Here is a 22374-nt window from a genome sequence, read left to right on the forward strand (position 1 = left end):
GCTCAACCCCCAGACCCGGGGCCCCTGGACTCCTTTGTTTTTACAGGGGGGAAAACAAAGGCCCAGAGAGGGGCAATGGGTGGCCCAATGTCACACTGCACCTTGATTCCTGGGACTGGTCCCCTCAGGGCAGGGCTGAATAGGCTGAGTTGGGCTGTAGGGCCAGGGGTGGTGGTAGATGGAGTCTGTAGACGTCTTTGGAGAGGGAAAAAAGCCCCTATGGCCAGGGAAGAGAATTGCGAGGCCCTACAGTGCCAGCCAGAGGACCAAGAGAAACCTGTCCTCATTTGTTAGATAGGGAGCCTTGGTCCCAGAGAGAGAAAGTCACTGTCACTGGATCCCACAGCTACTTCTTGGCTACATGGAGGCAGGGGTCTGTTTTCCTGAATCCCCAGCGTCTTTCCCACTCCAGCCCCTCTGTTAGCTTGGAAGGGTCCTGAGCTACGGGGCAGGCTGAGCTGGGCCTCTCCCATATCCACACTCAGAGGCCACCAGTGCTGCCCAGATATTTTGCCTTTATCAAGTCCCTTCTTAAAAGTCTCAGAGCTTGGGCTCCGTGCTGGATCCTGCAGGGGCTGTTGGCAAAGGGCCCCCACCTCTGTAGTCTCCGTTAGGGAGAGAAAAGGAAGAGCTCCACGGGTCCAAAGGCCACCTGCCTCTCCCAACACACCTGCTTGCAGCCAGGCCCGGCCCACAGGGACCTCAGACCCAAAGGCGGGGTCCTGCCCTGGTTGCTGCAGACCTCAGGCTGGACCCCAGCAGCCCAGGACTAGAGGGGGAGGGGATTGGTAGAGAGTCACCCAGCTGTGAGGTGCAGGTCCTTCCAGCCAGAGCCAGGCTCCCAGCTGGTGGAAGGAGAGAGAACAGGAACAGGACAGTCGAGACAGAGCCCCCAAGCAGCCCCAGCCACGCCAGGCTGACCATCTCCTCCAACACAAACACTGAGCCCCTGGCTCTGCAGGAAGGGGGCATTTTTCAGAGATGACATCAGCTCTTAAAGTTTTATGTATCCTGCCTACCTCAGCCCAGCAAGCAGAGTCCCCAGAGCCCTGAGCTCGGTGAGGCAGGCACTAGCCCTGGCACAAATAGCACATCACTGGCCTTGGATGCCACAGCAGACTACCCAGAGGGGAGATGGACACTCAGGTAGCCTGTCCAGAGACACAGCTCTGCCTGCTTTGACACTGCATGACAGATATAAGAGTAGAGAAGATGGGGCGCCTGGGTGGCTCAGTGGGTTAAGCCACTGCCTTCGGCTCAGGTCATGATCTCAGGGTCCTGGGATCGAGCCCCACATCGGGCTCTCTGCTCGGCGGGGAGTCTGCTTCCTCCTCTCTCTCTCTCTGCCTACTTGTGATCTCTGTCAAATAAATAAATACAATCTTTAAAAAAAAAAAAAGAGTAGAGAAGATACCAAATTCCCAGTTCCCCAAACATACCTCAGGACCTTTTCTCAGGCTGTTTCCCCTGCCTGTTCCCATGCCTTCCTGGCTCCATGCCACATAGCCAACGCCTCTGCAGCCTTCAAGTGTCAGGTTCAATGTCCCCTTCCCTGTGAAGACAGTTGCACCTCCTCGAGACTCTACAGTGTCCTGTCCTTCCTTCTGTTAGAGTCCTTATCTTTGTCCCCCAACCCCGTATGGTGTTTAGAGCCACTTTCCCTCCATCCATCCACAGCCTTCCTCCCCCACTAGACCTCGAACCCCTGGAGGGCACAGGCCAAGTCCCATTCCACTCTGGCAAGAAAGAGATTAATCAACCAAGGTCAAAGAGGCACCCAGTTGACAGAGCCCCAGTGAAGCTCAGTTAAAAGCAGGGGAGCCAGGTGAATGAGGTGAAGGGAGTCACACTGGGGGACCCAGGCATCCAGGATGGGAAGCCAGAGGGGCTGAACCTCCAGGGAGGGTGTTCCAGCAAGCAATCCGGATTAAGTGAGTGACTGAAGGAATGAATGAAGGGCCCAAACAGAGGAGATAAGGTGGAAAAACCAACTTTACCTTCTGCCACAAGTTGTCTCTGACAGCACGGAGAGGTGGACACAAAGAGGGGGTCTGCAGATGCTGATCCCCACCCCGCCACCCCCACTTCCAGCTTCCCAGGCTAAGGTGAGTAGAATGTGGCCCAGCAAGCTGAGAAAGGGTAGGGGGGCCTGGGTCCCTGCCCCTCTGCCTTCACAGGGGGCCGACTGGATGTGCCAGGGCCCAGGGCCAAGCTGTCCCTGCAGCTGACTCAGGCCCCACCAGCCAGCTCAGCATTCCTGCCCTCCCCGTTGAATGGGGCTATTGAAGCTCTTTGCAGGGAGAGGTTAGGCCAGTGACCACACCCCCCAACCAGAGCCTTCGCTGCACTGTGGGCTGGGCTCTCAGGGACAGCACAGGCCCTGGGGTCAGTCTGAGAGCACTCTGGCTGCCACCGCTGCTCTGGGGGTGTCTGGGACACAGGAAGATCCCAGGTAACCCAGCTTGGCTACATTAGGGAGGGAATCCCAGTGGGAGGGCATCGTCCTGACCCTCAGGACTGGAGGCCCTGGGATGGCAACCCTGCTTGTGATCCCCGGCTCGGGGAGAAGTCTGTCCCCTATACCCCCAGCCACAGTGTACAGGTGGGGTGCTTCAGTGGATCTGTGGGTTGCCTTGCCTCCCTCGTCAACGGGAGCTGCCCTAAGGCAGAAGCGGTTTCCTCATCCAATCAGGGCCTCTCACAGGCTGGGAATCCCCCCACAGACAGGGAGCAGGGGTGGTTTGGAGCCTGGCACATCAGCCCCAGAGCCCACCCCCCAAGCCCCATGTTCTTCTCCTCCTTAAGTGCCCAGCATCAGCCTCTGCAGGTAGCTCCTGGGGGAGCAATGGACCAGAGGCCCTAGCTGAGCCAAGGTTGCTCTAGATAACCCTCCCCACTCCCCTCCTGGCCTTCATCCCCAAACTGAGATCCAGCCCCCCAGTCCTGGCTGCGTGGGCCTCCACCTGTCAGGTGTGCTTTTTCAGGAATGGGGGAGGGCCGGGTGCCATGAAGCCAGTGCGGGTTGTCACACTTTGGTGGGTGCTACTGCTGGTGTCCAGGCTGGGGGCCACCAGGAAGGGAGCCCCAGAAGAGGCCTCCTTCTACTATGGAAGCTTCCCACTTGGTATGTCCATTCCTTTGTTGGTCTATCCGTCTGTTTGTCAGTTTGCCCACCTTGGCTGGCTTGCAAAGACTTTGGTATTTTAGTTTCCTGACAGGTAGAATGGGAAAAAGAACTCCACATAGCTGTTTTAATATAGAAGTTCCTAGCAGATTTTTTTAAACGTACACATTAACTTGAATGTTAATGAGAGCTAAAACTGTGCAAATGAAAGCTTTAAATGTGTTAGGTCCTGCCCCGCCCTAGGCTCCCACTCCTGGGGAGACAGGGCAGGCTATGGGGAGGGGGCCTGCCCTGTGGCCCAGGAGGCACAGCCCAGAGTCCAGGGACTGGGTGGGGAGTAGGAGGGGACCCAGGGCCCAGCTTGGGGTCTCTACTTGCAGGCTTCTCCTGGGGTGTGGGCAGTTCCGCCTTCCAGACGGAGGGAGCCTGGGACCAGGATGGGAAAGGGCCCAGCATCTGGGATGCCTTCACTCACAGTGGGAAGGGAAAGGTGCTTGGGGATGAGACAGCAGACGTGGCTTGTGATGGTTACTACAAGGTGCAGGTGAGTGACCGGTGTGTGTTGGGGGGGCACGTATGTACCCAGCTGAAATGGACGGTGACATAGGAGGGGGTCTGGGGGACAATGTCAATTTGGCACTCTGCTAAGCAGGCCCTATCCCACTGCAGGAAAAACAGGTGGGGCCGTTGGTGCCTGGGGATTGGTGGGCTGAGGATGCAGGGAAGGATGTGCAAAAAGGAAAGGAAAACAAGGCCCCACCTGAACAAGAGCCTTAGCCCAAGTGATGGATACCTGAGTGGCTGATACCATGACCCTAGGGTCTATAAGCCACGTGGCCTGAACCCTTGTTCTCTCCTTGTGAATCAGCCCCTGTGGAGGAAGTCCCTCTGCTCAGAACCCACTTTTCCTGTCTGGGCTAACTTCTTGGGGGATTCATCCCCCAAGTTTATTAGGAACACCTCAATGGACATCTTAAAGTACCCTCCTATCCTGCATGTATTTGACCCTTGGCAGGAGAAACCAGGGCAGGTGCCTTTACCCCTACTGAATAGATGAGGAGCTGCATTACACTGGGCCCCCAGTGGGACCCCCGAACCCCCACCCCAGAGCCCTAGGTGACTCTGCCCTGCCTCCCACCCCTGTCTGCACAGGAGGACATCGTCCTGCTCAGGGAGCTGCACGTGAGCCACTACAGATTCTCCCTGTCTTGGCCTCGGCTCCTACCTACCGGCGTCCGAGGTAAGACGGGGCAGCCCCTACCAGGCCCAAGCGTGGTCCCTTCTGGCTATGTTGGCTTTGCGGGGACACCACAGAGTGCTGGGGAGGGACAGCAGCCCCAGAACATGGCTACTTTGGCAACAGCCCTCCCAGGTTCTGCAGGCAGCCGAACACCCATGCTGTCCCCCAGACCCAGAATTGGGCAGACTGGGCCCCTTTAGGCCAGAGAAAGACCACAGGGCCAAGGAGCACTGCACTTGGGAAGGTCACGGCCCCTTTTATCTCACCTTCAGCTGACAAGGTGAACAAGAGGGGAATCAAGTTCTATAATGATTTCATCGACGCCCTCCTGAAGAGCAACATTACCCCCATCGTGACCTTGCACCACTGGGATCTCCCACAGGTGAGGCCCGGGGGTGGGGAGGGGGTGGCTCAACGGGGGGCACCTGAGTCGGGGACGGGGCTTGCCAAGGTGGGGCAAAGGCTGAGGTCTGGACCCAGAGATGGGAGGGAGCCAAGAAATCTGACTCACCCACAGAGGGACGTGGTGCTGATTTCACTGATGTTTGTAAATAGGTGATAAGTGGATTTTGATGTTTTTCCCAAAACATTTGGCCTAAAAACAAATCAAACTAAGAAGAAATCCCTTTTGAGTAAGATGTGATGAAATGGCATAATTAACAAGTCTGTTTGAGCCCCATCATCTGGGCACAGTCCCCCCAGACCAATTCCTACTAAGTCTCAAGGTCACTGTCAGACTTCACTATTCAAGCACTTCTTCCCTTCACTCAGCAAGGCCTCATGGGATCCCGGCCTACTGGGAGAGGGGTGGTGTAGGTGACCCTCTGTGACACAGGCTGCAAGAGGTCAGAGAGTAGAGAAGAGGCTTCAGGGAGCTGCTGGGGAGAGGATGGGGTCTGGTCAGTGCTTTGAGGGTTTGGGATGTACGAAGTGGATGGGGTGTTCTGGATGGAGGGAGCACAACAAGGGGGCAGAGAGGGCATGGCAAGTGACTGAATTAAGAGTTTGGGGAGCAGGCAGGAGTGGGAGGGGTAGAGGTAGGAGGTGTGGCTTGGGGCCAGGCCCGGGAGGTCTTGAGCTGAGGTGACTGGGATCATTCTGTGGGGAGGTGAGCTGCCAGAGACCTCTCTAAGTTGGGGTTGGGGCGTAGAGCCGACTTTAGGGAGACAAACTGGAGACCACATTCCAGTTTCTTCCCTAGTTAACGGCTTTCACTCACTGGGCCCTTTAGCATGCCCTCAAAACCACCAGGGAGAGCTCAGTAGGCATTTTCAATGGAATGCTGAATTTTGGGAAAATCCCATCATCACAAAGCAGATGGCTTTGGTCAGAAAAGAGTCCTCCACAGAAGGCAGAACCCACCCTCATAAGAGCTTCTAGGGTCTCCCATCTGCATGGCCCTCAAAATCCTAATCAGAGCTTCCATGTCCCACACCATGTCTTACTTCTTCTGCATGAGTAGTTGAGGTTCTTCTCCCAATAACAGACCTCTCTGCCTTGGCCCATTTCTTTTTTTTTTTTTTTTTAAAGATTTTATTTATTTATTTGACAGAGAGAGATCACAAGTAGGCAGAGAGGCAGGCAGAGAGAGAGGAGGAAGCAGGCTCCCTGCTGAGCAGAGAGCCTGATGTGGGGCTCGATCCCAGGACTCTGAGATCATGACCCGAGCCGAAGGCAGTGGCTTAACTCACTGAGCCACCCAGGTGCCCCGGCCCATTTCTTAAATATTCAATCTATCACATTCCTTTGCAGCATGAGAGTCTCAAACTTTCTCTGTTCCCTCCCTCTTGATTGTATATGTCACATAGCCTGTCCCCACTGATGTTGCTTCATGGGGCTCCGCTGGTCACTATCCTCAGGTGGTAACGCCCAAGAACCCGCATTTGGTTCTCCGCTGCCTTCTACAGCCTCTGTGGTGGCCATCGCCCTGTTCTCCCACACACCGGGCCTATAAACTCCAGAAGTCTTTTCTCGAGACACAGCCCTGGGGTAGCCACCTCCCTCTGCACTCTCTGTCTGCAGCTGCTCCAGGTCAAGTGTGGTGGCTGGCAGAACGTGAGCATGATCAGCTACTTCCGCGATTACGCCGATCTGTGCTTTGAGGCCTTTGGGGACCGGGTGAAGCACTGGGTCACTTTCAGTGACCCTCGGGTAAGCAGGGCCCTTCTCCAGGTGGGAAAACCCCCTTCCTGGACCAGAGCGCTCCTCCCTGCTTCTCACGGGTGCTGTGGTCCCCACTTGCTGTTGCTGCAGACGATGGCAGAGAAAGGCTATGAGACGGGCCGCCATGCTCCAGGCCTGCAGCTCCACGGCACTGGTCTGTACACGGCAGCACACCACATCATTAAGGTAAGTAGGGGTTCCTTCTGGGAGTGAAGCCTGGGTTTGGGGTGGAGGGACAGACCCCAGCATCAGTTCAGCCTGCCCCAGGGCTCTGAGCCCGAGTTCAGTCCTCTGTGGTTCTGGCATATTCCATCGCACCTTGGCATGGTTCCCTTGCATTCCATGAGGCTCTATGGAGGCAGTGCCCGGTCACCCAGTGCTGGACCCCTCCACCGAGACAGAACAGTGGCAGCTCTCTAGAGCTGATGGTCCAGTCAAGTGGATGGAGCGCATGTGTGGGAAAACTTGTCACCTACAGCTCTAAGCAGTCTTGTGAGGAATGGGAACAGGAGGAAGGGGCGGGATGACGGTGAACTAGGGGCTGAAACCTCCAGTGAATGAGCAGCAGCAACTGGGGTTGTGAAGGACAGCAGTAAGAAGGGGTTAGGAGTGCTTGTCCTACAGGATGGACTTCAAAGGCCCTGGGGCTGTGGAAGGAGAAAGAGTTTGCAAGCAGTAGTAATAAAGAACAAGGCGGACACTACCCACGACCGTGAGGTATGTGGGGAAAAACGGCCCCTTCTTGGAAGAGCTGCAGTGGAGATGGTCTTTGGGGCAGCCGAGCTCAGTAAGGGCTCCGAAGGGAAGGAGACAGAAGACGCTTCAGGGTGACTCGTGAGTTACAAGGCCGCTGGGAAGGCTTGAGCAGGCAGAGGGGACTGGGTCACAGTGTAGGACACAGATGAGGATTCGGGTACCTGGGGAGCAGGGATGTGAGGCACGAAGCATGGCCCCAGTGGACATTCAGCAGAAGGGCAACAATCTGATCAAGCAGGAACAGGGGCCCCTGAGTGACAAACAAGACTCTAAAATTCCTGTCAAGGAGAGAACTTCCTCATTCCTTCTCCATTTGGCTTAAGAGTTCCTAAACTGTGGGGGTGCCTGGGTGGCTCAGTGGGTTAAGCCGCTGCCTTCGGCTCAGGTCATGATCTCAGGGTCCTGGGATCGAGCCCCGCATCGGGCTCTCTGTTCGGCAGGAAGCCTGCTTCCTCCTCTCTCTCTGCCTGCCTCTCTGCCTACTTGTGATCTGTCTCTGCCAAAGAAATAAATAAAATATTAAAAAAAAAAAAAAGAGTTCCTAAACTGTGAATATTGTTTCTAAGATTTATTCATTTATTTGAGAGAGAGAGAGAAGAGAGAGAGCAGGTGGATGGGCAGAGAGAGAATCTCAAGCAGACTCCCCACTGAGCGGGGAGCCCAATGCAGGGCTCCATCACAAGACCCTAAGATCATAACCTTAGCCGAAATCAAGAGTCGGATGCCCAAGTGACTGAGCACCAGGTGCCCCCTAAACTGTGACTATTTAAAGGGTAGAGCTCTGAAGGCCTCAGTGGGTCACTGATGGAAAGTATGGAGAGAAGGCAGGTCAGCACATTTTGAATTCCATTCTCAAGACTGTTTCAGATGTTTGGTATTTTCCAAACTTCCTGAGCACCTATGGTAAAAGTACTGCCTAGTTACTACAGAAGACAAGCAGGAACAAAGCAAGAAACTTTAGCAAAATTCTGTGGAATAAGAAATCACACCAAGGAGCGCCTGGGTGGCTCAGTGGGTTAAAGCCTCTGCCTTCAGCTCAGGTCATGGTCCCAGGGTCCTGGGATCGAGCCCCGCATCGGGCTCTCTCTCTCTGCCTCTCTGCCTACTTGTGACCTCTGTCAAATAAATAAGTCAAATAAATAAATAAATAAAATGCTGCCTGCTACCTTGTCTGAGGAAAGCAACTGCATTCTTAAAAAAAAAAAGAAAGAAAAAGAAAAAAAAAAAGAAATCACACCAAGAGGTAGTTTTGTTTATGCCAGAATTAGACCAAGTTTCTCTACAGAACAGAAAACAGAACTACAAAACAGAAAACAGGTGCCTCTGGAGGTCAGAGGAAGGGAGACAGGGGATCGGTATCATCAAGGCCGGACTCAGGAAAAAGATGGGACTCCATTAACTTGATCTCTCGTCAGAGAGACAGAGGGACAGAGGGAGAGAAAGGCAGGAGAGAAATGTGCCAGCCAGGCACCTTTGATGCACCCCTCCATTTTCAGGCCCACGCCCAAGCCTGGCATTCCTACAACAGCACGTGGCGTGGCAAGCAGCAAGGTGAGCCCCACTGCCCAACCTCTAGGACACAGCCCCAGGGTGGGGGCAGCGCCATTTGCACCTGCCACTCCCTGTCCTTTCTTTTAAGGTCTGGTGGGGATCTCACTGAATTGTGATTGGGGGGAACCCATGGACATCAGTAGCCCCAAGGACATAGAAGCTGCCGAGAGATACCTACAGTTCTGTCTGGGCTGGTTTGCCAACCCCATCTATGCTGGAGACTACCCTCAAGTCATGAAGGACCGGATCGGTGAGCCAAGTCACATTTTTAAGCTCCAAGCACCAGAACAACAGTGCTGAGCACAAGTGAGGTGATGGAGAGGCGGGGGGATCGAAGAACACACGGGGTCTGGGCAAGGCACTCAAAGGGAGAGCCCAGTCCCGTAGGAACTGAGAATGGCAAATTTGATCTGGGGAGAGCGGAGGAACGACCCCCAGACAAATCCCCAAACATGGAGATTGAAAATTTCAGACCCCATTCTCTGGACTTCTCTTTTCTGTTCTGCTCTTCTGTCTCTTTCTCACCACTCCCCTCCCTTACACTTGGAAGTAGGAGAGAGAACTCAAAGACACAGTCTTGGGCAATGCCAGTTCTAGTGTTGGTTCTGTCACTTGAGAAATGTTTTCTGAGCTCTGGTTTCCACATTGTCAGAGAAGAGAATAAAGATGCATAGAGCTTACAGGGCTCTATCCGTTTGGGTGCCTTTAAGTGCCAGGTAACAGAAAACGCCAACTAAAATGGCCTGAACAGTAGGGAATTTATCATCTCAGGTACCAAGTCCAGAAAAGGGTGATTCAGAGTCAGTTAATCCAGCTTTCAGGGATGTCTTTGAAAAACAAGACTCATTCCATCTTTCACTCTGGCACCTTTAGCCAGCCCATCAAACAACTCCCCATTGCTACAAGATGGCTGCAGCAGCTCCAGCATTATATCTTGATACATCAACACCCAGAGGCAGAAAAATGGAAATAGCTTGGTCATACCCATTTTTAAGAACAAGAAAAATCACCCCAGAAAACAGTCTCCACCCACAACTGACTTCCCTTCAAGGGAAGTCCTCTAGGGATGGAACTGTCACATGCCCCAGAATGTCCTAGACTACTAGGACTAGAGCCTCAGAGGCTGGGGGAGCCAGGACTCTCTAAAGAGGATGAAGAAGAGGGAGAGAAAGCCATGTGACTGTTGATCGGGTGGGCAACCAGCAGTGTCTGGCCATAGGAATCAGAGTATTAGCTCTGTTTACTTAGAGGTACCAGTCAGCTTCCCCCTATAAAGAGAGACAAAGGTGGCACTCACACAGCAAGGCTATTTTGGATGTTTGACTAAGAACTGTCAACATTCCAAAAAATTCCCTTTCTAAAGAACCCTTTATCAGACTTACCTGGAATAGAAGCAGCAGGTTCTAATTCCTACTCTGCTCTAACCAGTGAGCAACTCTGGGCAAGGGGTTTGACTGCATTGGGTGTCATTCTTGTCATGTGAAAATGAACAATCAGACAAATAATCTCTAAAAACCTCTCAGCAATAACCAGTTCTGGGACACCTCTATACACATAAGCTTCAAAGTCCTGAGAATGACATCAAGATGCCAGGGAAAAAGCCCTGAGGATGGGACACAGCCCATCATTCCCCCAGCATTCACTCCCGGGCTCCCTGGAGGCCATGGCAGGAGCCACAACAGGATGGCACTAAAGAAGTCAAATTGATTATTTGTCATACAAGAGTTCCTAGGCTTCAGGCCAATTGATTCCAGACCCTGCCAATGCCATCTTTGTGGTAATTCAAATGGAAACGGGGCTGAATTTTTCCCGGTACAACGGGGAAAGAAGGATTCTTTGAGCAGGTAATATTTTCTTCTGCAGGAAGTCTTGTATACCAGTTACTTGCAGGCATCTCAGAAGCGCAATATATGAACAAACATGATTCTGGACCCGTGTTGTCCAACAGAACTTCCAGCGATGGTGGAAATGTTATCTGTGCCGTCCAGTAGGTTAGCCTTCAGTCACTTGGGTCTATTTAAATTTCAAAGAACTAAAAAATCAGTCCTTCAGTGTGACTAAGGACGCGTCAGCTACTGGCCACATGTAGCCAGTGATTACTGTATTAGTTCAGGGACAACGCCTTGTGGTTTTCAAGTAAAGTAATAACACGCTAGGATCTTAAAGGTATCTAATAATACAAGCTCTTCACTCAGTTAATCTAAACCAATAGCCTCTTTGGAAATATGTTTATGGTTATATTTTAAAACAACTCCTACAAATGTTTCCTTTTTTTACTCATTTAAAAGCCCCCCCCCCTTTTTGCAGAGATCATAGGAAGGTTTTATGCATGTTTCAAATTTTTTAAATTACAAGAGATAACAAGGTGAAAAGTCAAGTTTCCCTCCCTCCCTCTTCCCACTGCTCCCATTCTCCCCAGCAGGAAGCACACTTACCAAGAAGGACTGTGCACGTGTGAGCAAAAACACTGCCGCTCCTTGTGTGTACTTGCATCTTTCACTGAAAACATCGATCTTGGCTTCTTTCCAAGTTGGTATATAAAGGGCTGCATCAGTCATTTCTCTTGACTGCAGTGTTGTATGGAAGAATATCTGATCATTTATTTAACCAGTCTCTCCTCATAGACATTTGGGTTGTTTCCAATTTTTTGCTACTTAATCTACAGTGAAGGTCCTGGCACACACACCCTTTTACACGTGCAAGTAAAACATAGGATAAACAGATCTAGGAAATAATACAGGAATCCAACCCCATTTTTTTCCATATAGCTCCAAAGTGGGCAAACCATTTACTGAGTCCTCTATGGAAATACAACTTTCAAGCAACATAAGCTTTTAACACCGTGAATAGTATTCAAATGTCAAAATTCCAGATAAAAAAGGCTAAGGTTATGTTTTTCATACAAACCAATCCTAAAGCCCGAGATCTGGGTAACAGTTCTTACGTCAACATGCCAGTATCGTCGTGGTACCGAACAGCAAAAGGATTGTGAGAAAGCCAAACTCTATTAAACTCCATTTTTCTCTCTCAATAGGGAAAAAAAGTGCAGAGCAAGGCTTGGATATGTCAAGGTTACCAGTGTTCTCACTCCAGGAAAAGAGCTACATTAAAGGCACATCTGATTTCTTGGGATTAGGCCATTATACTACTCGGTACATTACAGAAAGGAACTACCCCTCCCGCCAGGGGCCCAGCTACCAGAACGATCGTGACTTAGTAGAACTGGTTGACCCCAACTGGCCTGATCTGGGGTCAAAGTGGCTGTATTCTGTGCCATGGGGATTTCGGAGGCTCCTCCACTTCGCTCAGGTGATGATCACGTGAAGCTATTTAATGAACGTTTTTTTCCTTTAAAGATTTTATCTGAGAAAGAATGAGAGAGTGTGTGATTGTGTGTGTGTGTGTGTGCATGCGCGCATGCAAGCATGCACTAGGGGAGGGGAGGAAGAGGGATAAGCAGACTCCCTACAGAGCTGACATGGGGTTCTATCTCATGATCCAAAGACCCGAAAACCTTGACCCCAGCTGAAATCAAGAGTTGGACCCCTAACTGACTGAGCCACCCAGGTCCCTCTAATGAACATTTCATGACCTCAATTCATGACCTTATAGCTTAGGCTCAGATGCCTACGTTTTTTTAAATTTTTTTTTTAAGATTTTATTTATTTATTTGACATACAGAGATCACAAATAGGCAGAGAGGCAGGCAGAGAGAGAGGGGGAAGCAGGCTCCCCGCAGAGCAGAAAGCCTGATATGGGGCTGGATCCCAGGACCCTGGGATCACGACCTGAGCCGAAGGGAGAGGCTTTAACCCACTGCGTCACCCAGGCGCCCCCTTTTTAAAGTTTTTAATTCCAGTTAGTGTGTACCTTTTAAAGTCAAACTCAGTCACCTCCACTTCAGAGGCTCCTAGATATAGGCTTTAGGGACTAATGCTGGCTATGAGTAACCACCTCAATGGGTAGAACCATAGCTACAAATTCTCATCCCACAGTTATTTGGCTGCCCTTCTCACTTGAAATGAACTATGTGGGAAAGAATAAGCCCTGAAGTATATTTTCTCTATAATGATGCTGATTCACTGAGAAATGTAGTCTTTCATACTTGCTCCTGTCTACATTCACCTCCAAATAAATGTGTGAACTGGAACTTACTGAATGCTAAATACACTCAATTCGAATATGGCGGCTTAAATAATCCACTCCCCTATGTGCCCCAGACTTGGAAACCCATCTGTAGGGTAGAATTTTTAAGATATTCCTATGACTCACTTCCAGACTCAATACGGCAATCCTCCCATCTACGTGACAGAAAACGGTGCGTCTCAAAAGTTACACTGTACACAATTATGTGATGAGTGGAGAATTCAGTACCTTAAGGGCTACATAAATGAAATGCTAAAAGGTGAGCTGCAAACCAAGACTGTCTTGACATATTTTCTACTTAACTTGGACAGAATTTGATAATAGCCATGACTGACTGAAGCTTATTTCTGAATCTCATAAATACATTAAAAATTATCTTTACAATGTTATTTTTCCAAGTAAGTGAAATGTATTAAAAAATGGAACAAAATGTCTTTCAGCTATAAAAGATGGTGTTAATATAAAAGGGTATACTTCCTGGTCTCTGTTGGACAAGTTTGAATGGGAGAAAGGATACTCAGATAGATATGGATTCTACTATGTCGAATTTAACAACAGAAATAAGCCACGCTACCCAAAGGCGTCAGTTCAATATTACAAGAAGATTATCACTGCCAATGGGTTTCCCAACCCAAGAGAGGTAGGACTAATTATTGATGTTACTTTTTCTAGATTTAAAAAAACAATCTCTGCCCCTAATAGGGGGCTAGAACTCACGACCCCAAGATCAAGAGTCAGGTCCTTTTCTGTCTGAGCCAGTCCAGTGCCCCTCACTGGTTCTAGATTTTTGAAGAGCTAAACAGCTTGGGGTGTGCAGCGTAGCAAACCTCTTGGCTCCATGGAGGAGGACAGGGGTTTGTGGGTACACGTCCCTTACGACTTTTCCCCTAACTTGTGCCACCTCTTTGCTCATTTGCTTAGAATGTGGCAAACATTCCTTAAATTTCAGTCTTCACTTCAAATTCAATCCCTAACTTGCAGAGCATGAAGGACACACTAGAGTTATGTATAAGTCCAATTTGTTTTAGGTTATGAGGGTCAGGTTAACTAGACACTTCTAGTTAAATGTTATTTTAAATGTTATATCTTAATGCAAACAAATACTGCCTACTTACTCTTCAACATCCATGGAAAGAGAAGAGGTAAATTAAATGTATAATGACCATAACTTTCACTTCTTTTCCCACTAGTTCCAAAATGATATTAAAAATAATCAAACTTAGAATTAATAATCCTTTACAACATACCAAACATTTTCAGTCACCTATAAATTTTTCCATCCGTTCTCTATGTTGCTATTGATGGTAGGGAATAAAAAGCCTAATTTAGAATGTCTCAATAAAGACAATTTCTAAAAATAAATCTCACTTGTTTACCAACACCCTTTGAGGATGAGCTCAGGGGCACCATAAATGAACAGTGACCCATAGGCTTTCAGCAGTTTGGCACTTCTAGAAAAGGGCTAGATTCTAATCTCTTCAAGAATAAAGACCAGTTTGGTTGTTTATTTTGACTCCCTCACAATGATGCACATAGGCATTTAATAAATATTAAACAATTTAAACTCCAGGCAGATTTAAATTCTTTTAATCCCACATTATTTCAAAAATGATTTGGAACAGCAAAAATTAGTCTAAGATGACATTACTTATCTAGTGGGTTTTTATTAGGTGGAAAGCTGGTACCTCAAAGCCTTGGAAACTTGTTCTATTAACAACCAGATGCTTGCTGCAGGTGAGTATATTTTAATTTCTCCCTCTGATAATTAAGGCACATAATTATGCCTATAAAGATATTACCAAAACCTCAAAATGTGGATCTATCCAAAGTTGATCATTCCAAAACATACAATTAAAAATTAATTTATTCCTTCACTTTGAAACAATGTCAGATTTCTGTTTTATAAGCATTTCAAACAACATTTTAAAAATCTACCACAAAAGAGAAATACTTTATCCACGCTCATTTTATTCTTTCTGAATCATACAGTCAGTTTATAAACCTATTTTTGTTATAGTGGGCTTTGTGGAAGGAGGGAAAAATGCAACCATATTTGAATAAAGAAAAGGCAAAGAACACTCCAGATATGATATTCTCATCCAGAAAGTAATTACTGAGCACTCACTATTAGCTAGGGGGTGTTTTAAGCTCAGCAATAAACTAAACAAAGTTCCTGACCTCACAGAAGCAAGGTTTCTTGTGCAACAGGATCAAAAAGGCTCAGAGGAAAAGATGCTTCTACACACCAACGAATGCCAGCACACAGCATTTATTTCTTTGAATTCTGTCTTTCCCTAAGAGCAATCAGAGAAATGTACTTCCTGTTTTAACAAACAGGAACACGTTTGTTAATGTGGTATGTTAATCTTTAATGGGGTATCAGAGGTGGAAAATGCTAGATGAAACAAATCCTACCAATTCAGCTATTTTTTTTTTCTTTTTCCAGTTGAGCTATTTTTTTTATAGGCCAATTTTACAGGCCACTACCATGCCCTGCTCCCATCTAAACAACCAGGTAATAGCAAGGACGCATATTCCTTTAAACCAAAATAAACTTATATTTTATTACCTACACACATGACGTGCAATCTACTGCTGAGTCTATGAATTCTGTGGGACCAGGGCCTCATGCCTTATTTATTATGGTAGCCAGGGTGCCAGGCACAAAACCTGAAAGTAGAAACTACATAAATGTCCACTACTATAATCATGTACGTGAACATTGCTCATTGTTCAACTCTTCGAGATTATTACTTAACTACATAAGAGTTGCCACACAAACTTTCAATATGGAAACTCCTACACCTCTTAAGTTACACAGTGACATCTTTGAAGGGTTAGAGATGCTTCCCAAGGATTTTCTTTCAAAAACCGTCCACAGTGAAAATCATAGAAACCAGGGAACATGCTTTTTAATATCTTCACATGAATTTATGGTAAGTATAACATACCGTTAGGCTTTATTCCAATACCTCTGGAAGAACCAAATGTAGGCATTCTTTAGCCCACACTTTGTGAAATATTTTATAAAGCCCTCACATATTTTTAAGAACATTTAATTCACCATGTTCTCTTTTGGAGCAAGTGAGAATAATTAGAAAGCTTGATGATGCCATTTTCCAAATTTTTGCAAGTATGGTTGAATCTTTCAGGATGAGGCTATATTCGCTGAAATGATGACCTGCTCATTTGTTGTGTTCTCCCTCCTGTTTCAGAGCCTCTACTAAGTCACATGCAGATGGTGACAGAGATCATGGTACCTACAGTTTGCACCCTGTGCATACTAATATCTGCTGTTCTCCTGCTGCTCCTGCTTCGGGGCCAGAGCTGAGGGAGGGTTGCCCATTCTGCAGATTCATCTTTCATCAGGAATCTTCAGGATCTTCTTCCTTTCTCTGCTTTGAAGGTTTATATACGATTCTGTTTTCAGGCTTTGTGATAAAAAAATTTTTTTGGGTCTTGTGCTGGGATTTAAAAATTAGAAAATAAAAAGAAGCAAAAATGAAATAAAGACCATCTGTCAAAGTCAATGTTAGTATTTTGCTGTTATGCATCTATTTTCACTTTGCAAAAAAGGAATCCTAGCACACAAACTGTTTTTGATACTTGGTATTTTTTTCCTTCTAAAACTCTATTCAGAGGCGCCTGGGTGGCTTGGTCAGTTAGGCATCCAACCCTTGATTTTGACTCAGGTTATGATCTCAGGGTCCTGGGGATCAAGCCCTGCTACAGGCTCCTTAATCAGCACAATGTCTGCTTATTTCCCTCTTCCTCTGCCCCTCACCCTGCTCATGCTCTCTCTCAAATGAATAAATCTTTAAAAATAAATAAATAAAAATAAAAATCTCTCCAGGAACATTACTTTAATGTGAAAATAACTGTCATCCTAGCACTGTCCTACACACAATGGACACAGTCATTCATCTACAGATAACAATCCCTTCAGGTTCTAAATTCTATCGAGCAACTAGGAAAATGCATTAGGTGGGTACCAAGTAAGTGAACACATATACTTTCCTGAGATAAATTTTCTTTTTTTTTTTTTTTTTTTTTTTTTTAAAGATTTTATTTTATTTATTTGAGAGAGAGAGACAGTGAGAGAGAGAATGAGCGAGGAGAAGGTCAGAGAGCGAAGCAGACTCCCCATGGAGCTGGGAGCCTGATGTGGGACTCGATCCCGGGACTCCAGGATCACGCCCTGAGCCGGAGGCAGTCGTTTAACCAACTGCGCCACCCAGGCGTCCCTCCTGAGATAAATTTTCTTATGCTAAACTCAATTAACCTCAGTGAAATATCTCAAAGAAATATATTTAATCTCTTTTCTGTAATTATATATTCAGGGTTTTAAAATAAACATCCATTTTATTCTTTATGCTAAAATGCAGAAGTTAAATAACATCTATTTATTTGGGGTTCAAACATGGCTTAATAAAGAATGATATAAAGCATTTTATTCAATTACCTGATTCTACTGTTTCTAAAACACAAAAACAGTAAGACAGTAGAAAATGCTATCGCATTCATTCTCTTGGTTAATACTGTCTCAAACATTTTAAAAAATGGTATTTACATCTGGGGCTTTAGTGCTACAATCGGGCTGGGGTAAAACTGTTTTGTTCTTTTTAAAATTTTATTTAAGTTCTACTTAATTAACACACAGTGCAATATTGGTTTCAGGGGTAAAATTTAGTGACTCATCACTTACATATAACACCCTGTGCTCAACAAAACAAGTGTCCTACTTAATGCCCATCACCCATCTAGCCCACTCCCGATGCAACTCCCTCCATCAATCTCAGTTTGTTCTCTAATGTTAAGAGTCTCTCCTGGTTTGCTTCCCTCTCTCTATTTTCCCCCACCCCATATGCTCACCCGTTTTTGTTTTTAAATTCCACGTAGGAGTAAAATCATATGGCACTTGTCTTTCTCTGACTGATGGATTTCACTTAGCATAACATAATCTAGCTCCATCCACGTCATTGCAAATGCCAAGAATTCATTGTTTTTGATAGCTGAGTAATGATCTATTATATATAGATATCATATCTTCTTTAACCATTCATCAGTCGATGGACACTTGGGCTCTTTCCATGCTTTGGCTATAGTTGATAATGCTGCCATAAAATAGGGGAGTGCTGGGTAAAATTATTTTTAACAGAACTTGGCTTTCAATGTCAAACTGACAGGCTCGTTCAGGGTTTTTCTCTCCTATTGTTTTTGAAATCAAACTCTCTACCACATATACAGATTAAAAATGCAAAGATATTACCACTCAAAAAATTGTTTTTATTTCTCTGGTTTTAGGATTAACCTGACCTATTCAGTTGACTACAGAAAGCAGAAAGGAAATTACAGACTTGCGTTGCTCAGTAACATCTGGTAAGCCTCTTGCAGGATTACTGAAAAACAATCCATATTCCAAATGGACTAAATCAACATTTCTGTTATAGAAAAAAACTGAAACATAAGCTACTTATACATTACAAAGTATTTGGGGGGAACACAAAGCGGACATAGTACCTTACAGAGAGCTCCTTCAGCAGACTTCATTTGAAATGCACCTGGCTGCAGGTAACCAGGTTAGTAAAGGACATCCTTTCTTCCAGGCTACTGTTCAATGTCAATTCAGAAACATCTGTAACCAGACAGAAATCAGAACTGCTTACCAGCCTGCTGGCCTTTCTACTTTCTACTGCTCAATGTTATAATAATCAAGAAGTAATCTGAATGACATGTGTCTTCTACTTTGAATTTATGAGACAAAAACCAGCAGGGATGATTCAAACCCTTTGAGATGCACTGAAAACGTGACTGAAGGAAATACAAGGCAGGTATTTTTTTAATCCTGTATTTTGATTTGGGAACCTACTGCTTCATCTTTCTGCCTCATCCACTGTGGTTAAACTCTTTTTCCAATCTTAACACATGTGTCAGAAAACAATTTCTACTTGGGATTTCTGGTCTTAGGGCCAGACACATATGCATTTTTCATCTGAAGACAGTAGTATTTTAAAAAATAAGCGGTACAATTAACATTTAGATGAGATTATGGCCCCATTCTTGTGGGTCAACATTTTGGTTTCCACATTTCTCACTATTCTCAATAATCATTTGCGGAGAGGCCCGGGCAAGCAGCACTCTCCCAGATACTGTTCTCCTCTGTTCGCTCCAAATCATTATTCTCTTCCCCATGACATCGCTTCTCAAGTCTTCCTGTTTTTGATCTCAATGTTTTACTAAACAGTATCACATTAGATATCTTGAAAAGCTAGTAGTTGACCTAAGTCTTCAGTCCAATGCAGCAGAAAGTCTAACCTCTGAAATGCCTATGATGTTTGGCAAAAATAAATCATGGCTGGGCTTTAATATTTAAAACTGGGTCTTTGCGTAGCCCATGATGCTTACAAATGAGGGCCTCCTTCACCAGTGGGTCTTGCTTTGGGCTGGAGGTGACTGAATAAATTTCTAGATAAACACACCAAGAACATTATATAAAGTTATAGACAAAATGGAGTATGAGTGCTTTTCCAAGCACAGAAATATACGATTTCATAAGAATTCTTAATTTTTTAAAAATTCCTTATTTTCATAAGCAAAGTCATTGGAACAATGAATCAATGAATTATTTTAACTCTAACCAAGGTAATTTTCATTCTTTTTTGAAGTAATCTGCATCAAAGACTCTAGAAGATATGTTCAATCTATTTCACTTATTCAGCATTATTGAAAAAAGGTGTTTAATCTTGTATGAATTTCCTCATAAACAGGTTTGATTTTTATTTGATATTAAAACAGCATTTTCCAAAAATGTTTCACATATGTTCATAGCTTTAAAACTTTATTTTTTATCATAAAAAAGAGGTCTTTTTCAAAAACAAACCAACCTGAAACAACATATGTAGAGAAACAAAATGCTTAAATTGGTGGTTCTCAAACTAGTTGCCCAAAAGAATCCCCTGGACAACGTTAAAAATCATTGATGTTCAGGTACTAGCTCCAGAAATTCTTTTTTTTTTTTAGATTTTTATTTATTTATTTGTAAGAGAGAGAGCGAGCGAGAGCAAGCACAGGCAGACAGAGTGGCAGGCAGAGTCAGAGAGAGAAGCAGGCTCCCTGCGGAGCAAGGAGTCCCATGTGGGACTCGATCCCAGGACGCTGGAATCATGACTTGAGCCGAAGGCAGCTGCTTAACCAACTGAGCCACCCAGGCGTCCCATAGCTCCAGAGATTCTGATTTACTTGGTCTTGTTATTAAGACACTAAAAGCTCCCTAAATGATTTTAATCTTCACCCAAAGCTGAGAACAATCACTGCTCCCAAGAAGCCACACCTCCAGCTTAAAATTTCATTGTCTCCTTCCAGATTTTCTCTTATGCCCCATTCTCCGTATTTTTTCCAGGCTTTTGCTAATGTAAACAGTATCGCACTTGTTCATAGGTCTTTTTCCACATGTCTGGTTTTATGTAAGGAATAAATCCCTACTAATAAAACAAAATGTATTTTATTTTATTTTTATTATTTTTTTTAAAAATTTTATTTATTTATTTGACAGACAGAAATGACAAGTAGGCAGAGAGGCAGGCAGAGAGAGAGAGAGAGGAGGAAGCAGGCTCCCCGCTGAGCAGAGAGACCGACTCGGGCCTCGATCCCAGGACCCTGGGATCACGACCTGAGCTGAAGGTAGAGGCTTTAACCCTCTGAGCCACCCAGGTGCCCCTACAAATGTATTTTAAAATTTTGGTGGATATCGCTCTCCACAGGAGCGGTGCAGCCTTACACTTTAACTGGCAATGTGTGAGGCCGCCACCTGGCTCACATCCTGACCGTACTGTGACACCAAACTCTTTGATCTTTGCTAATCTGACAGGTGAAAGATGGTGTCCTTGGAATGTAAATGTGCATTTCTCTTACTATAGGTGGGGCTGAGCACCTTTTATCTTGAAGATGACATTTGAATATCCTCTTTGCTAAACTGTTCAAGTTACCTGACCATTTTTCTGAGTTATTAATATATTTTTCTTACTGATTTAGAAGTTCTTTATATACTAGGCAATTTTGTCCCTTTTCTGAACATGAGCTGCAAGTTGATTTTCCTAGTTTATCACTTGTTGTTTTGTCTCTGGTATTTTTTTGTCATGCAGAAATTTTTTTAGTTTTCTATGGTTGATTTTCAAGCTTTATACCTTCCAGGTTTCATATCACACTTTGAAAAGACAGCAGGACTTTAGCTGATGGTTCTTAGGAAAATTTTTCAGTTTTTTTAGGACTTTTACCATTCAGCCATACGAATTGAGAAGTTTCCATTCTAGCTGAGAGAAGTTTCCATTATGCTTGAATCAAAAAATATTTCAGGGAGAAAAACAAACATTTTCTGGAAATAATTTTGCAAGGTATCAATCTTTAAAACAGAACTATTTGTATAGTTCTGCAGTTCAACAACCAGCAGTGGTTGACTATAAGCTTTTCGAAATCTTTTCAGATTCTGTCCTAAAACTATCAGATTTGGGGCACCCGGGTTGCTCAGTTGGTTGGGCAACTGCCTTCGGCTCAGGTCATGATCCTGGAGTCCCAGGACAGAGGCCTGCACTGGGCTCCCAGCTCCTCAGGGAGTCTGCTTCTCCCTCTGACCTTCTCCTTTCTCATGCTCTCTCACTGCCTCTTTCTCTTTCTTGAATAAATAAATAAAATCTTTAAAAAAAAAAAAAGCAACTATCAGATTTGATTTTGGACAATCATTGCAATATCTGAAATGCAGCCATTTAAGATGGACAAAATGAGAGGACAGCACCATGCAATCCACACACGAAGATAACAGTTTTACAGGTACTTGCCGAAGTAAAAATACTTGGAGCCAGCATATCATACCAGGGGCTCACACACATTCTCTGACTGATGTGGACCATCTTTGATAGAACATTAGAAATAGCAACCCTCTTCCAGCCCCCCCAGAGAGGATATTAGGGCAGAAATACCATCATGAAAGAGTGCAAAGAAGAATGAGCTGGCATTTCAACCTCATAATCTACTTTTACGCCCTGTATCCCTACTGCTCAACCTCTTTTAATAAAGGTTCCTCTATGCAGGATACCTCTTCCAGGGTTTTTTTTCCAGAATAAATATGTTATACACTTAGAGTTCAGGAAAATTATTTAAAACAGCATGAGAGCTATCATACTATGCCAGTAAAGATTCGATTTCTCTTCTATTAGAAGAATTTATCTGAACAGATGACAAACCATTCTTTACCGGGTTTGTGGAAACTCAGATGGTCTACTGGTACACTGTCACTCAGCTGCCAAACTGTTTTCACCTTCTTCTGACCACCACTTATTTCCACTTTCCATTTCTGTGGCTTCTCACTAAGGAAAGAAGAAAACATTAAAGGGGGAAAAAA

At 45.6% G+C, this 22374-nt stretch overlaps 2 protein-coding genes across 4 annotated transcripts in view; one reads left to right on the plus strand and one right to left on the minus strand.

Moving 5' to 3' along the window:
- Window positions 1-3006: 3006 nt before the first annotated feature.
- LCTL (lactase like) lies at window positions 3007-16311 on the plus strand. 3 transcript variants are annotated; one of them, XM_044231692.1, is made up of 13 exons: window positions 3007-3124; window positions 3505-3668; window positions 4277-4364; window positions 4637-4746; window positions 6387-6515; window positions 6618-6713; window positions 8780-8834; window positions 8923-9084; window positions 11869-12143; window positions 13113-13239; window positions 13421-13620; window positions 14651-14714; window positions 16196-16311. In XM_044231692.1, exons 1-13 carry the CDS (start codon window positions 3007-3009, stop codon window positions 16309-16311), a joined length of 1704 nt encoding a protein of 567 aa, XP_044087627.1. The 3 variants fall into 3 exon arrangements, with proteins under 3 accessions (XP_044087627.1, XP_044087629.1, XP_044087630.1); XM_044231694.1 differs by lacking the exons at window positions 3007-3124; window positions 3505-3668; window positions 4277-4364; ... (1 more) ...; window positions 13421-13620; window positions 14651-14714 and having other exon boundaries at window positions 6397-6515; XM_044231695.1 differs by lacking the exons at window positions 3007-3124; window positions 3505-3668; window positions 4277-4364; ... (2 more) ...; window positions 13421-13620; window positions 14651-14714 and having other exon boundaries at window positions 6397-6515.
- ZWILCH (zwilch kinetochore protein) overlaps window positions 14551-22374 on the minus strand; it is a 39139-nt gene continuing 31315 nt past the window's right edge. The window contains exons 17-19 of the mRNA XM_044231691.1: window positions 22227-22339; window positions 18501-18615; window positions 14551-16444 (exon numbers count right to left, since the gene is read on the minus strand). Coding sequence (XP_044087626.1) covers window positions 18527-18615; window positions 22227-22339 — 202 coding nt within the window. The 3' untranslated portion in view covers window positions 14551-16444; window positions 18501-18526. The remainder of the gene's footprint in view (window positions 16445-18500; window positions 18616-22226; window positions 22340-22374) is intronic.

This window comes from Neovison vison, chromosome 13 (genome assembly GCF_020171115.1).
Source record: "Neovison vison isolate M4711 chromosome 13, ASM_NN_V1, whole genome shotgun sequence".
In the NCBI taxonomy this organism is placed as follows: domain Eukaryota; kingdom Metazoa; phylum Chordata; class Mammalia; order Carnivora; family Mustelidae; genus Neogale; species Neogale vison.

What these genes read in the sequence shown, in the direction of transcription:
- LCTL (XM_044231692.1), top strand. Translation starts at nt 3,007, where the DNA reads ATGAAGCCAGTGCGGGTTGTCACACTTTGGTGGGTGCTACTGCTGGTG. An exon ending in GTGGCGTGGCAAGCAGCAAG is followed by an intron (nt 8,835 to 8,922) that starts GTGAGCCCCACT and finishes CTTTCTTTTAAG; the next exon opens with GTCTGGTGGGGATCTCACTG. An exon ending in AGTCATGAAGGACCGGATCG is followed by an intron (nt 9,085 to 11,868) that starts GTGAGCCAAGTC and finishes CTCTCTCAATAG; the next exon opens with GGAAAAAAAGTGCAGAGCAA.